At 42.1% G+C, this 13,335-nt stretch overlaps 1 protein-coding gene across 8 annotated transcripts in view; it reads right to left on the bottom strand.

Moving 5' to 3' along the window:
- The window catches only part of Cpeb2 (cytoplasmic polyadenylation element binding protein 2), a 69,068-nt gene extending 57,700 nt beyond the window's left edge, over nt 1-11,368 (bottom strand). For 4 of the 8 annotated variants that reach the window (XM_077110205.1, XM_076864352.2, XM_076864353.2 and 1 more), the window contains exons 1-3: nt 9,707-11,368; nt 7,278-7,559; nt 6,416-6,505 (exon numbers count right to left, since the gene is read on the bottom strand). In XM_077110205.1, coding sequence (XP_076966320.1) covers nt 6,416-6,505; nt 7,278-7,559; nt 9,707-11,368 — 2,034 coding nt within the window. Of the gene's footprint in view, nt 1-6,415; nt 6,506-7,268; nt 7,560-9,706 lie in introns of all 8 variants that reach the window. The other 4 variants (XM_077110206.1, XM_076864355.2, XM_077110207.1 and 1 more) reach the window with 2 other exon arrangements.
- Nucleotides 11,369-13,335: the final 1,967 nt, after the last annotated feature.

Genomic DNA, 13,335 nt, shown 5'->3' with positions numbered 1-13,335 from the left:
TTCTAAGTTAATTAAGTCTAGAGACATTCTAAATACAGAACACTGTTAGCTCTCAAATATCTATTAAATAAATACTACTTTCTTTTACCATAAAAAACTTTATAAAAATGTATAAGTAGAGTTCTATGAGGGCAAAGATTATACTTTTTAAATTATAATTATACAGGACTATGAACCTTCTTAGAATCCTTAATGGAATAGGTAGTCAGATGTTAACTGGCTAAGTTGAAACAAGTATCATATTAATGTAGCCTTGCCATCCAACCTAAATTTACAATTACCCACTGGAAGATTAAGTGCTATTAATATATTTGATGTTTTAAGATATATTTAAAATAGTTATAAAATATAAACTATCATGATAAAAATTAATGTTAATATAATTAAGGAAAAAACATTGAATGATGTATCATATAGGTTCTAAGAGTACATTATAAATACTTTAAAATATCATATTTGACTTACTCTAAATTTTTGGAAAGAAAATGTACTGTAGAGTTCAAAGCTATCTTTTCAGGTTGAAAATTTTGAACAAATTCAACTTATCCCCATTTTCAGTCAATCTATGACCTTAATTAATGGTGATTATTAATATCACCCAAACAATATTGATTTTTCTTTTTCTGTTTGAGAGTGGGAGGTGCCTCCTCCTTCTATTGCAAGGTGTGTGGTCTTAATCTAGAGCACTGTAAAATTACTGAAATAATTCCACATACATTGTCAATAGGACATTAACAAAATTTAAGGCAACAAAGTGAAAATGCTTAAGCAAACTATTTAATTAGTATCAATAACCATTATGTGATTAACTCTAATAGTTGTCACTTAAAAAGTTGATATATTAATAACTTTAGCTTGAAACTTATATCCAAACAAAATAGTGAAATGCCCACTTATTACATGATCCCTTATTTCCATTTTTATCTGAAGTCTTTGGATATTAACCAAATGCCCACTTTAGGAAAATAAACAGCAAAGCTGTTTTAAAATTATTAGCTTAGTTATACTTTATTAAGCATCAGCTACATCCCATATGATTTTTATAGCCAGAGTAAGCAAATAAGTCATGGCATCTCAAAATCACCTTTTAAATTTAATGAAGTTTAGAGGTTCCTATGCAAAAGATAGAGAAAATCCCATTAATTAAACTGAGGATTAAAATCTGACTTCCGGAAAACCAGGAAGAAATCTGTCTATAAAATAAATGTTTAAAAATAAAATAAAATTTAAAAATAAATATATTATTCTAAAATAAGGCTATTAAAATATTTGTATTAATGCAAACACCATTAGTTAAAATAAAAAGCTCTGATGTAGGTTTAAAGGAACCATGAATATACCAATACTTATATTTAATAATAAATATGGATAATTAGAGCAATGGGACTTCCATTTATTATGATTATTTAAAAACTGCCAAAATACTTAATAAAAATAAAAATCTTCAAGGAAAAGTTTATACCCAACCTATTTTAAAATATGCAAATTATCTGGCAAGGAATCAAATGGGGTTTTAGAAACTGATTGTATACTCAATCCTACAATAACAAACAGCAAAAATACTAGAACATACTGATGAAAAAGTACCTCTTGTAGTCTAATAGTTATTTTATCATTTTTAATATTTTTTATTTAGGTATTAGCCATAGCACTTATTGGACCATCAATGAATTCCTAGGCTGAAAAACACAGAAAAGAACTAAGTAATCCTGATGTTGAAGATGACCCAAGAAAGAATTACAAATACTAAAATCAAGGCAGTCCAAGTAGGACATTAGATTGGCATGACAAAGGAACTCAAACTTAATTCAAAGGGAACTTTTGATGTAATATTTTCTTTTGCTCTGATATATTCAAAACTCTATTATATTTCAAAAAACGTAGTCAAGTAGAAACTTTTCCTCTTGAAAATGAAGTATTCTCCCAAATAAAAAGGAGATGAACACAGAAAAACCCTACATCCTTTTATCTACTGATATGACAGATATCTAAATATTGCATTATTCTGCACAAGCAAAAAGATGAGCTATTATTATATTTTCAATATTTGTGTTTCTATATATTTTAATTAGAAAAACAAAATTGTGCTAATGCTTTCCCCAATTTTAAGAATACATTTATTATACATTCCTAATTATACAATGCTAGTGAACCACACAGAATTAGTGGTAGATGACCTCCTACAATGCTTTACCACACCATGTAGCATGCAGTCTCATAAACTCTCATCATTTTCAGTTGTTCCACACAGATGCTTTATTCACCCAACTAGGCTCTTATTTTCTCAAAGGCAAGAATAGTTATTTTTCCTCCATCTATCCCAAGTGTAATTAAGACACTAGAGTACAAGCATAATGAACATAATATTTCTTGAACTATATTTACTCTGAACCTCACTCAACAAAGTGAATTTCAATAAAGTACTGTGGTAGTCACTCTGAAAAATAAAAATATTTTTTGAAAATTTTAAAAGGCCAAACTCTACTGAAGTTATTCTAGTACCAACAAGGATCAAAAATATTAGTAAAACAAATGTACACTCAATCAAAATACATTCTACTCTCATATATACCTAATTAGAATAAATAAATTTTAAAAAAAGAAACAACCCAACTTTGGATATTAGAAAAAATAATTTTAAAAGAATGCTGAACATAATGGAAAATGTTTTAATATAATAGTAAGTGGAAAACTAGATTTACTAATGTGTGTTAACTCATAAAACTGCTAAATCACATAAAAAGCACAAAGGAAATTAAAAATACTGATATTAAAATTTAGTAAAACAAGTAAGAAAATATTGCAAGTACAATAAAAGATTAAACACAGGATAAGAAACATTAAAAAGCAAGCATCCACTACCCAAGCACATATATAAGAGCCCATTCTCTTTCATATTCAATCAATATGTGAGTATGAACACCTGTGCCCTAATTACAACTTTATTTTTAATTAATTTTTTAATTTATATATGACAACAGGATGCATTACAATTCTTATTACACATATAGAGCACAATTTTTCATATCTCTGGTTGTACACATAGTATATTCACACCAATTCGTGTCTTCATACGTGTATTTTGGACAATAATGTCCATCACATTCCACCATCATTTCTAACCTCATGCCTTCTCCCCTCCCTTCCCACACCTCTGCCCTATCTAGAGTTCAGTGGTTCCTTCAACAGAGAATCTACAACCAAATTACAACTTAAAGAATGCTTTCTTAGATGAAATATTAAACTTGGTATGCAGTTACATACTGATTTTCATAAAGGTGAACAAAGAGTCACATAATTTATTTTTCTGAGAAAAAACTCCAAATTGTCACATCACAATATTATTATATCTTCAGTATTAAATATTGGTCAAAAATTCCAATTAATTCAAGTTAATTTATGTGACATAGAGAAAAAATGCAGAATTGACATCTCCAGATTTAAGAAACAGGCTAGGGAACAGGCCAACATGCCTTTATAGGCTTCATAGACTTACAGTTGCAAGATAGTGCTTTGTTTACCTGATATGCCATATATAAACTTGTAAGTAATAAAAACCTCAGTTAAAAGGATATTTACTTTGTGGCTTAAAATGTCCAAGGATTATTGAATAAATATAGTATAACATTAACTTCTATTTAGAAATCCCATTTTAAAATAATTTAGAAATGTGATTTATAATTCTAAATTATAATTTAGAAATGTGATTTCCTGTAAGAGTAACTATAGTTAAGAAATTCTTAGCCCAAAAGAATTCACAGAAATATGTAGTAAACATTATAAAATTAATGTGTGTAACTATTTACATTTGCTTTCTAAAAAGTTTTAAATCTGAAGCTTTTTCATTAAAAAATCTTAAGACCAACCCACAAAATTTTACTTATTAATAAATAAAATCAACTTATGAAACTTTTTTTTCATTTATTGAATTTAATATGTTCAGATCTTGATGTAAGTAAGGTCTGAAGTGTTCAACTACAAGAATTAAGACTTAAGTTCTATATTTTAACATATTTACTTTATCAGGTTAAGTATGAAGAAATTAAAAGTTGTTTTACAATAATGTACTTTAAACAATAAATGTTATTTTAAAACATATATGTCAAAAAGTCATAAATGAAAATACTCTCCCCAGATATTTAAGTGATGAAGCATATTCTATGATTTTAATTTTGAAAAACAAATAAGAACCATTCAATATTTTAAAATGCCAATTCCAGTTTGTAGCTGCAGCTACAAATATTTTTTTGTTGTTGTAGACAGACACAATACCTTTATTTTATTTATTCAATTTTATATGGTGCTGAGGATCGAACCCAGCGCCTCACACATGCTAAGCAAATGCTCTACCAACTGAGCTACAGCCCCAGTCCATGCAGAAGTATTTTTAAGAACCTCAACTTCAAATACCTCAACCTTTTATGGAAAGATGGAAACACAGAACAAATTAAGTATAAAACAGACCCTTAGAGTACTGAAATGAGACAACATTGCTTTTAATACTCACAGAAAGGTCATATGCTACCACTGCTGCCACAGACAAATGCCTTAGACCCTTCCCAGCAAGAACCTAAGACTCTCATTCTAAAAATAAAAAGGCCAGGGTTTGGGGTGAGGAAGCAAGGAGAAAAAGAAATGGCAAAACAGAACAAAGAATGTATAAGAGCTGGCCGAAAAGGCCTCATATGACCTAGTTCAAGGTCCTCCTTTTATAGATAAGGCATCTATGACCCAGAGACATGAAAGCCCATAAACTGTTATATTTAATGTCGTAACGATTTTGAGGAAGAGGAAGACAACCCAGGTTTCAGACCTCCTTTCCTTCCATTTGAGTTTAATTTCCACTGTCTTCTTTTTTTTTCCCCACGGTCTTCAGCTTCATCATATCACACTTCTGAGTCCATGTGGAATACTAATATCTCAGCAGTTTGCCAAAAGAATATATATATGTAATACTAAATTCCTGTCTCCTAAAATGGGGAGGCTTACCTAAAGCCCCAGGTTATAAAACTGGTAAAAGCAGAGTGGCTTAGACTGAAATCTAAGTGGAGGGACACAGCCTTTGTCCTGTGGCAGTTCCAGAGTCCAGTTTAAAGAATGTTCTTTTGTTATCACCTCTATCTACTGTCTAGCCCCATTCCATCAAAGAAAACCATTCCAATAAACTAATTTCTCAACCTTTGCCTCTGCCTGCAAGGACCCTTTCTACCATATGCATATTCTATTGCTTCTGCACATACACTTAGAATAATTGTGTCTATTCCTAAGAATATTTCCAAAATAATATTTTTAATTTTCCTAATATACCATCACAGAAGCATTTAGTATTCCATTTGAACAATAGAAAAGTGCTACCATAAAAATGTCACTAATATAGATTAGCTAGGCCAGAGTGAAGAAGAAATAGGTATAGATAGATAGCTAATATTAATGAGTAAATTAATTGTAAATTACATCAAATAACTATTTCGGAGCACAGATCCTTACAGAACAACTTTTATATATAGGCAGGACCTGTCTTAAAAAATTGCTAATGATTGATTATTGAAGTAAGTGCTAATCCTTATATTAAAATGCTATTTACAAATATATTATTAATCTGCTTATACAGTCCTTACTCATCTCTTGATAAATTAACTGAGGAAGAGCCTTAGCTAAGGATAAAATAGCTCCATTCACTTAACTCACATAATGTCATGTCTAAGCTCAATCAAACTTGGGCTCGGTGAAAAAGAATCCTCATAAGTAAGGACAGAGCTTTCTATGTCTTGTAATAATCCTCATCACCTGCTACCCAGTATACATACAAATTCACTTTTCAGGAGGAAAGACAGCATTCTGTAACCACTTGAAGGATATGAGAACAGTAATAAAATTTAGAATAAATAACTATACCATAAAGTTTATTTTTATGAAAGTAATAAACTGAATTAAGACAGGGCCTTTTCGGAAATATATCTCAATAATATATTTCAAATATGAAATCTCTATATCAAGTTTCAGAACAAAAATTTACTGGAAAGTTTTGTAAAACATAAAATATAAAGCTGGATGTTAAGTAAATATGAGATTTTGTACCTAGCTGCAAATTATTCTGAAAGGACATAAAATCTGTTTAGTTTGACTGATGTTTAAAGTCAGGTGCTCTTGAGTATATATAATTAACTTCTTTCATTCAGAAACAAATTTTATTACGCCTCAGAAATATAAAATGATTACAAATCTTTTATATATAAAGATGAATATTCTATATTAAATAGTAAATCAAGGTGATCTTTAATAAAAAGTAAATTGCTTTAATGCCCTGTAACATACGCTTAAATAGGCATATTTGAAAAGTAATGATAAATCCTACTCATAATGTAAATACTAAACTCGACTCAAAATCCTGAAAAATATACACTGTGCAGCCTACCTGGTCTATTCTGGATGTTCCGGCTGCAGTGCACCAACTATCTTGGAGTGAATCTGAGCCCCAAGCTGGCAACTGCAAACTAGATCTCACCTTCAATAGCATAGAAGTTTTCATCAGAAATGAGCAATTTTCTTCCCCATATCCGCCCCCTCCCCAAAAAAAAGGAAAAAAAAAAGAAACAAAAAACAATCGAAAGTTCTTTCTCTTAAATCTTTGTTCAATCCCCTAAAGATTTTAGGGAAAATAAAATCTTATTTGAAATAGCCATAATGAACTTCAACAAAATATTCAATAAAAAAATGATCAACAAAAAAATTTTAGCTTGGGAAAAAAAAACTGTTTATCACCATAACTATTAGGCCATACTTTGGAAAATGCAGTCACTGGATAAGTGAAGACAAATTTGAATTAGATGTAATACTCTTGATATTATTTTGCCATAATTAAAGCTGTATTCAATGTATTCTAATATAGACAGCTCATTATAGACAAATCTATGAATGACTACAGTTCCAGAACTTTTTAGGTTCACTATGTTATAGGAGAAACAAAATTTGATTATACAATAATAAATTTACTTATTTTAAAAGAACTGCCAATTAAAAGCTTCAATCAGTATTTAAGAAAAATGAGATTTTTCTACATTTTAAGCAGCTTATTTTCCATTGTGTGCTTAGAGAATGTTTTACATTCTCAATTTTCTCTATGTATCTCACCATCTAACTATATGCTTAAAAACTAGGACTTTATTTTTTCTCCATCTACTAATTTAACTATACACTACAACTGCTGCTGCCACCCAACTTCCTATTTTGAAAGATTAATATTAGAAATAATAAGACCAATTACATACCATTCTTACCTGTAAGGGTAAGAGTGTATTACTATTGTTGTCTGTTCTGAACACATTATCTTCAATCCAAGATTTTGGAGTCAGTGATGGAGTAGAGCGAGTAAATTTCGGTGGTGCTATGACATTACCAGAGAATGGTTTCTTCAATGGAGATATCTGATTCATGGTTCCTGGAATTCCCATGTTTCCAGTTCTACGATGATCTCTGCCATGCACTGCTCCCCAGGACATGCTTCCAGTGCCCCAGCCACTGCTCTGGTGGTTGCTCCAAGGCGATTGTTTCAGAAGAGGCTAGGGAAGATACATCTCTATTTAAATTATAGGCTTTAAAAAGCTTGTAATTCAAGTCTAAATTTTAGACCTTAGCCAGGAATTTATGATCATAAAAAATGAAATATATAAAACTGAAAAATATAGTTTAAATAGCTTAAAAAAGCAATAAATTTGAAATCTTACTATATAAAATCATACTCATTACACGGTGGGCAAGTTTTTGCCATTTTACCTATTATAAATATTTCAAAACAATTACTCAAATAGAACCATGAACTTATTTTTTTTTCCTTTTAGAGAACTGCATGACAAATATGAAGAAAAAATTTTTACTTTTAACTTTGAATTGAACTTTGAATATTCTTAAAGATAGAGCCTATATCATAATTCTAAAGGAACCATATTCTGCTAGGTCTTTCTTAATTAAGTGGTCTTTCTTAATTAAAATATCCCAGTTATGAGTGAAATTTGCATATTGAGCTTCCAAAACAAGGTATATTACTACAAAAGTAGCTAATGATAAAGTTTAGAATTATTACACTGTTCTATGAATTAAAAATCTTTGGGGATAGTGCAGTATAGGAAATGTGTGTTTTGTTGTTGTTGTTGCTGTGCATTGTGTACTCAACTTTTAAGGTATCTAGCTCCAGTTGTTGCAGTTTCTTTTAAAGTGTTATTTCACTTAAATATCCATAAATTGTTAAGCAATTATCTGATGTTACCCATAGGTGGATCCACTGAGATATGTTGCCATAAGCAATGATAGACTTTAATTATTCTTAATAATCTTAATACAAGTCTCCATTAAGTTCATTCATTTTCAAGAGTAAATTATTCTAGTTTAGAACCTAAGACAAGAAAAGTTAACTCATCAGAAAATTCACTGCAAGTCTAAAAGCAGTTTGTGCGTGTGTATGAGTTGCTAGCAATTCTACTATAAAAATAAGCTAATATTCTTACAATTTTGTGCTAACATTCAGCCAATGGAAATGTGGACCGTGCAGTTACTAAAAATCAGTAAATATGGTGGTACCCTTACTGCTTCTCACAAGACAATTTTAAACACTGCTGACCTACAGTACCTTTAAAAATATCTTAAATGCTAATGTAATTATGAACATATACCACTCTCCCTCCACAGTCCAGAAAGGGGCTGTGGACAAATCACTCCATGTATGAGGCCTTTCTTGTCTTACTAAATGATTCAAAGTTCTGGTCAATGGTCTAAAATTCCACACGAAAGCTGTGTGACCTCTTACACTCCGTGGCGAGCCTGTGTTTTGGTCTAAGAGCAGATTACAGTTAAGTATGGATCATGGTGTAAGTTCTGCTAGTGTTCCACACCACGACTTTAAGAACACAATTACACATGGCTGTGGCAACCTTTCAGTTAAAAAATGAAGAACCCGAGGCACAAAAGATAGCTGCTCAAAATTAGGTAAATCATGGAAAAGTATAATATTCCGAAATTCCATATTTTCAATCCCAAAGGCCACATTCTTTCTCTGCGAGGAACCAGAGATTCAACAAGAACTGTTAACTGTTACTTGGGTCAATTTAGATAAACTGTCAACTGTTACTTTGGTTAATTTAGATAGTATTCACCCTTGAAAACTTTGGCAATGAAGAAAGTTAGGTCGGCGCCGCTTAAGGTCACGCTCTGCTTCTGTCAGTCCCTGACCGCGAAACCGACTGGGAGGACGGTAACAAACGCTGCCCAGACTCAAAGCCGAACCGCTCCTCCGTGACGCGGCACCCGGCGCCGCCCGGCAGTGCTGCGGGGACCACGGCGGGGCGTGCGGTCGGGGTCGCCACGCGGAGCGCGGTCCCCGCGGCGCCTCGGCGGGCGCACCCGGCTGCCCTGCAGGCGGCCGCCCGAGCCCGCAACCCGCCGCCGGGAAGGGCTGTCCGCCCAGCGTTCGCCGACGGCCGGGAGCCGGGCGGCGCGCCCGGTGCGGGGCACCTTCCTCCGCCCGCCGCCATCCCGCCCGGGCCCTGGCCCCGCCGCCCGGGCGTTCGAGGGGGCGTCCGCCGGCCGCCGCCCCGGCGCGAACCCGGCCCGCAGCCCGCCGCCGCCCGCCGGCGCTGTCACCGCGGCGCGGCCTCCCCCCCATTCCCGCTCCCGCTCGGCGACGGAGCGGCCTCTCCGCCGCCGCCCGCCGTACCTGGTGGTGGTTGTACGAGTTCCTCTGCTGCAGGAAGGCGGCGGCCGCCGCCTGGTGCTGCTGCTGGAGCTGCGGGCTGACGGGCGACCTCCGGCTCTGCGGCTGCTGCGGCGCCGCGGGCGGCGGGGGCTGCTGCTGAGGTAAATTCATGGCGGGCGGCGGCGGGGGCACGGCGGTCGCCGAGAAGGGGCCGCCGAAACCTCCGCCGCCGCCGCCGCCGCTCGCCGGCACGCTGAGCCCCGCGCAGCCGTGCGGCGACACGGGCGAGAAGCTTGGGAAGAAGGCCGGGTTCATGGACGACGGGAGCCCGGGGTAGAAGCCGTTCTCCGAGTCGGGGCTGGGCGGCGGCATGGCGCTGAGCGAGCCGCCGCCGCCGCCGCCGCCGCCCGGGGTGGTGGCCGAGGAGCCGGGCGCCTGCGGCTGCTGCTGGGGCGGCTGCTGGGGCGGCGGCGGCGGCGGCGGCGGCTGGGGCGCCGGAGGCTGCTGGGGCTGGGGCGGCGGCGACGTGGTCTGCACCGACCAGGGGGTGCCGAAGCCGGGCAGCGGCGGCGGCGACGCGGAGCCGCCTCCCCCTCCGCCACCGGGGGGCCCCCCGCCCCCGCCGCCGCCCGGGTGCGGAAGGTCCGGGCTCTGCAGGCTGCTGAAGGCGCCCGCGCCGAGCGCCCCGCCGGGCAGGAGGTTACTAGGACTGTTGAGCAGAGGGTGGTTGGGGGACTCCATGGAGCCCGGCGCGGGGTTCACCGGCGGCGTCGAGGAGGCCAAGCCCGCATTGGGGGGCTCGGCGGCGCTGCCCTCGCCCGCTGCCGGGGTCTTGCGAGGGCTGCCCGCGCCTCCGTGGCGGCGCCGCTGGGCTGAGGGCGGCGAGGGCTGGAGCTGCGGGAGCGGGGGCAGGTCGGCCGGGTGCTGCCGCGGAGTGAAGTCCTGCGGCGGGAGGTGCTGCTGATGCGGGAGGCTGAACTGCTGTGGCTGCTGCGGCTGCTGGCGCTGGGCGAGCTTCGCCGGCTGGAGGAGCGTGCCGGGCAGCGGCGGCGGAGGCGGGCTGAACTGGCCCGGGCAGTGGAGCGGCGGCGGCTTCGAGTCCGGAGGGTGGGGATGGTGGGGAGGGCTGAACTCTTTCCTCTTCTGGCTGCTCAGCTGCTGCTGCTGCCGCTTACTGAAGTCCTGCGGGGAGGAGGTGCGGCAGCAGCAGCAGGAGGAGGCGGAGGAGGAGGAGGGGTGGTGCAGACTCGGTTTGAAGTCCTGGGAGGGGAGGAGGTGGGTCACACCCGCGTTCGTGCCGCCGCCGGGGTGGTGGTTGGGGAGTTTCTCCGCGGCCGCCGCCCCCGAGAGTGGCCGCGCCGGCTGCTGTGTCAGCCCCAGTAGCAGCTCATCCTGCATGGTCTGCTGATGCGCCAGGAACGGGGAGGAAGAGGAAGCGGCGGCGGCCGAGCTGCCCGCGCCGCCGCCTAGGGGGCTGGAGAAGGGGGAGGCGGCCTCGGAGAAGCCGGTGACAGGCAACGGCGGCGGCGAGAGCGGGCCGAAGGGTGTGGCAGAGGGCAGCGGGGAGGTGGCTGCTGCAGGACCCGCGGCGTGGGGACGGTACGCCCCGCCGCCAAACGGGGACCCCGGGCTGCTGCTGCGGAGCGGGACGGTCTGCAACACCCCAAACCCGAAGTCCCTCATCTATCTGGCGGGCGACAGCGGTAGGAGACGCGCCCCGTCCCCTGCCCCGCCTAGGAAGCCGCCGGCGGTGGGGCGGCGCGGCCGTGGTGGAAGGAGGGGAGTCAGTGAGAGAGGGACACTGTGATTGAGCCGGGGCTCCGACTTGGGCCCCGCCGCCCCTCGCGGCGGTCACCGCCGCCTCCCGAGACCCGCTCGGGCGCCGCCGCCGCCGCCGCCCTCTCCGCTTAAGAACCCCGGAACGTGCGTCAGCGCCACCTCACAATCGCGCCGCCCCCCGCGGTGCGTCCCGGCACGCGCGGGCGCGAGGCCGCCGCGCCCCCGCCGCCCCGCCCCCGCCCCGCCCATCATTAACATGCGGCTCGGCTAGCCGGCGCGCGCTCGCGCTCCCGGGAGGGCGAGCGGCGCGGGAGCGAGCGGCGCGACCCCTCGCTCAGCGGAAGAAGCAGAGGCCGGTTGGGGCGTAGGCGGCCGGCCAACAGGGGTCTCGAGTCCTGGGCGCGCGCTGGCATGCGAGCACGCGCGGGCGGCCTGGACAGTTCCTGGGCAACCGCCCCTCCAGGCGCGGGGTCCGCGCAAAGCCCATCAAGGTCTCACGCGCCTCCTCCCCGCGCGGCCCTGCCTTCTTCCTGTCACCCTCGTCCAGCCCTTGGTCACGTGAGGACCGGCTTTTCTAGGAGGGGCCGGCGGGCGGGGGAAACTGAGGCCGGGCGCCCAACCTGCGCGACCCCGCGTGGGAGCAGAGCCCGGTGCCCGCGCGCAACGCTGGCCGGCCCAGGCCAGGTCCGGTCGCAGACTTGCGGGTCCGAACTCTGCCCGCAGGAGGGCTGTCTAGCTGTGCGGCCGCCCAGCCGCCCCATGGCATCCCGACTGCGAGCGGTCCGCGTCGCCCTAGAAAGCGTCTTCTGAGTTTGTTTCCATTTTTAGCCGGGCGTGTGGCGTGCTGTCACCGACCTTCCTGCAGCTGCGCGAAGGTGTTTTCTGCAGGCGAAACCTAAAGCGCTGGAGCCGCGTTCTGTGCACCGAACATTTTCACTTCACTAACGAGACACAGAGTCTCTGGACCCTGACACAGCTCGGTGTGGTTATTTGCACTCTTACAAGCTTGGAGCCGGTTACAAGGCGAGCTCCCATGGTAACCCTGGGCCTGCTCCAAGTCCTCCTGTTTCATAAAAGCATTCAGTGTGCTGTCATCGGGACCTTGGCGTGTGGGACTCCTCCCCAACACATCCATTCTGGCATTCCCGCCCCATCCCCCAGGGAGACTAATTTAAACATTTCCTAGGCTTTATTAATTTTCAAGGGAGAAAGATTTCTCACATCAGGGTAAGAAGGAGATTCTGACTCAGCAGCAGGCTTGTTGAGGCTTGCAATATGGAAGGGGGGAGAGAGCTTTCCACCGCAGTGCTCTCTCAGGAGCACTGAAAGGATCGGATCCTGTGTATTTCCCTTCCTATGGAAACATTTTACATAGGGAAAAGTGGTTGAAGGTGTCCATAAAGAACGCAGTGATCCATACTACATAAGATATGCAGCTCATATTCCTGTTTCACAATTTTAACACTTTTGTTGGAGCTTGGAGGTGAAAGTACAGAAAAATTCTAGAAATAAAGACTAATCTCAAAAGCTGTAGAAGATTGATTCGGACTACTTGATTTTGGTTTACAAGTAGACTAAGATTAAATATTTAATGTTGTAAATTAGCATACCCTTATTGATGTAGGCAGATTACAGTTCTATGAATCCTCATTCTCTACTAAATTTGATGTCCACTTCCGTTCAGCAATGCAAATATCTATAAATCAGAATAAACAGTAAAAAGAAAAACATTGCAAGAAGATATGTTTCATGTATAATCTGTATGATATCCTGTATAATGGACTAAGCTTCATATTATCTTTACAATAGGGAAAAAGTAACTTTTTTAAAAAAATTATAAATGGTTCATAAATTGATCAGGTATAAAGAAA

Source organism: Callospermophilus lateralis, chromosome 8 (genome assembly GCF_048772815.1).
Source record: "Callospermophilus lateralis isolate mCalLat2 chromosome 8, mCalLat2.hap1, whole genome shotgun sequence".
NCBI lineage: Eukaryota > Metazoa > Chordata > Mammalia > Rodentia > Sciuridae > Callospermophilus > Callospermophilus lateralis.
This window is presented reverse-complemented; position numbering and strand designations above follow the sequence as displayed.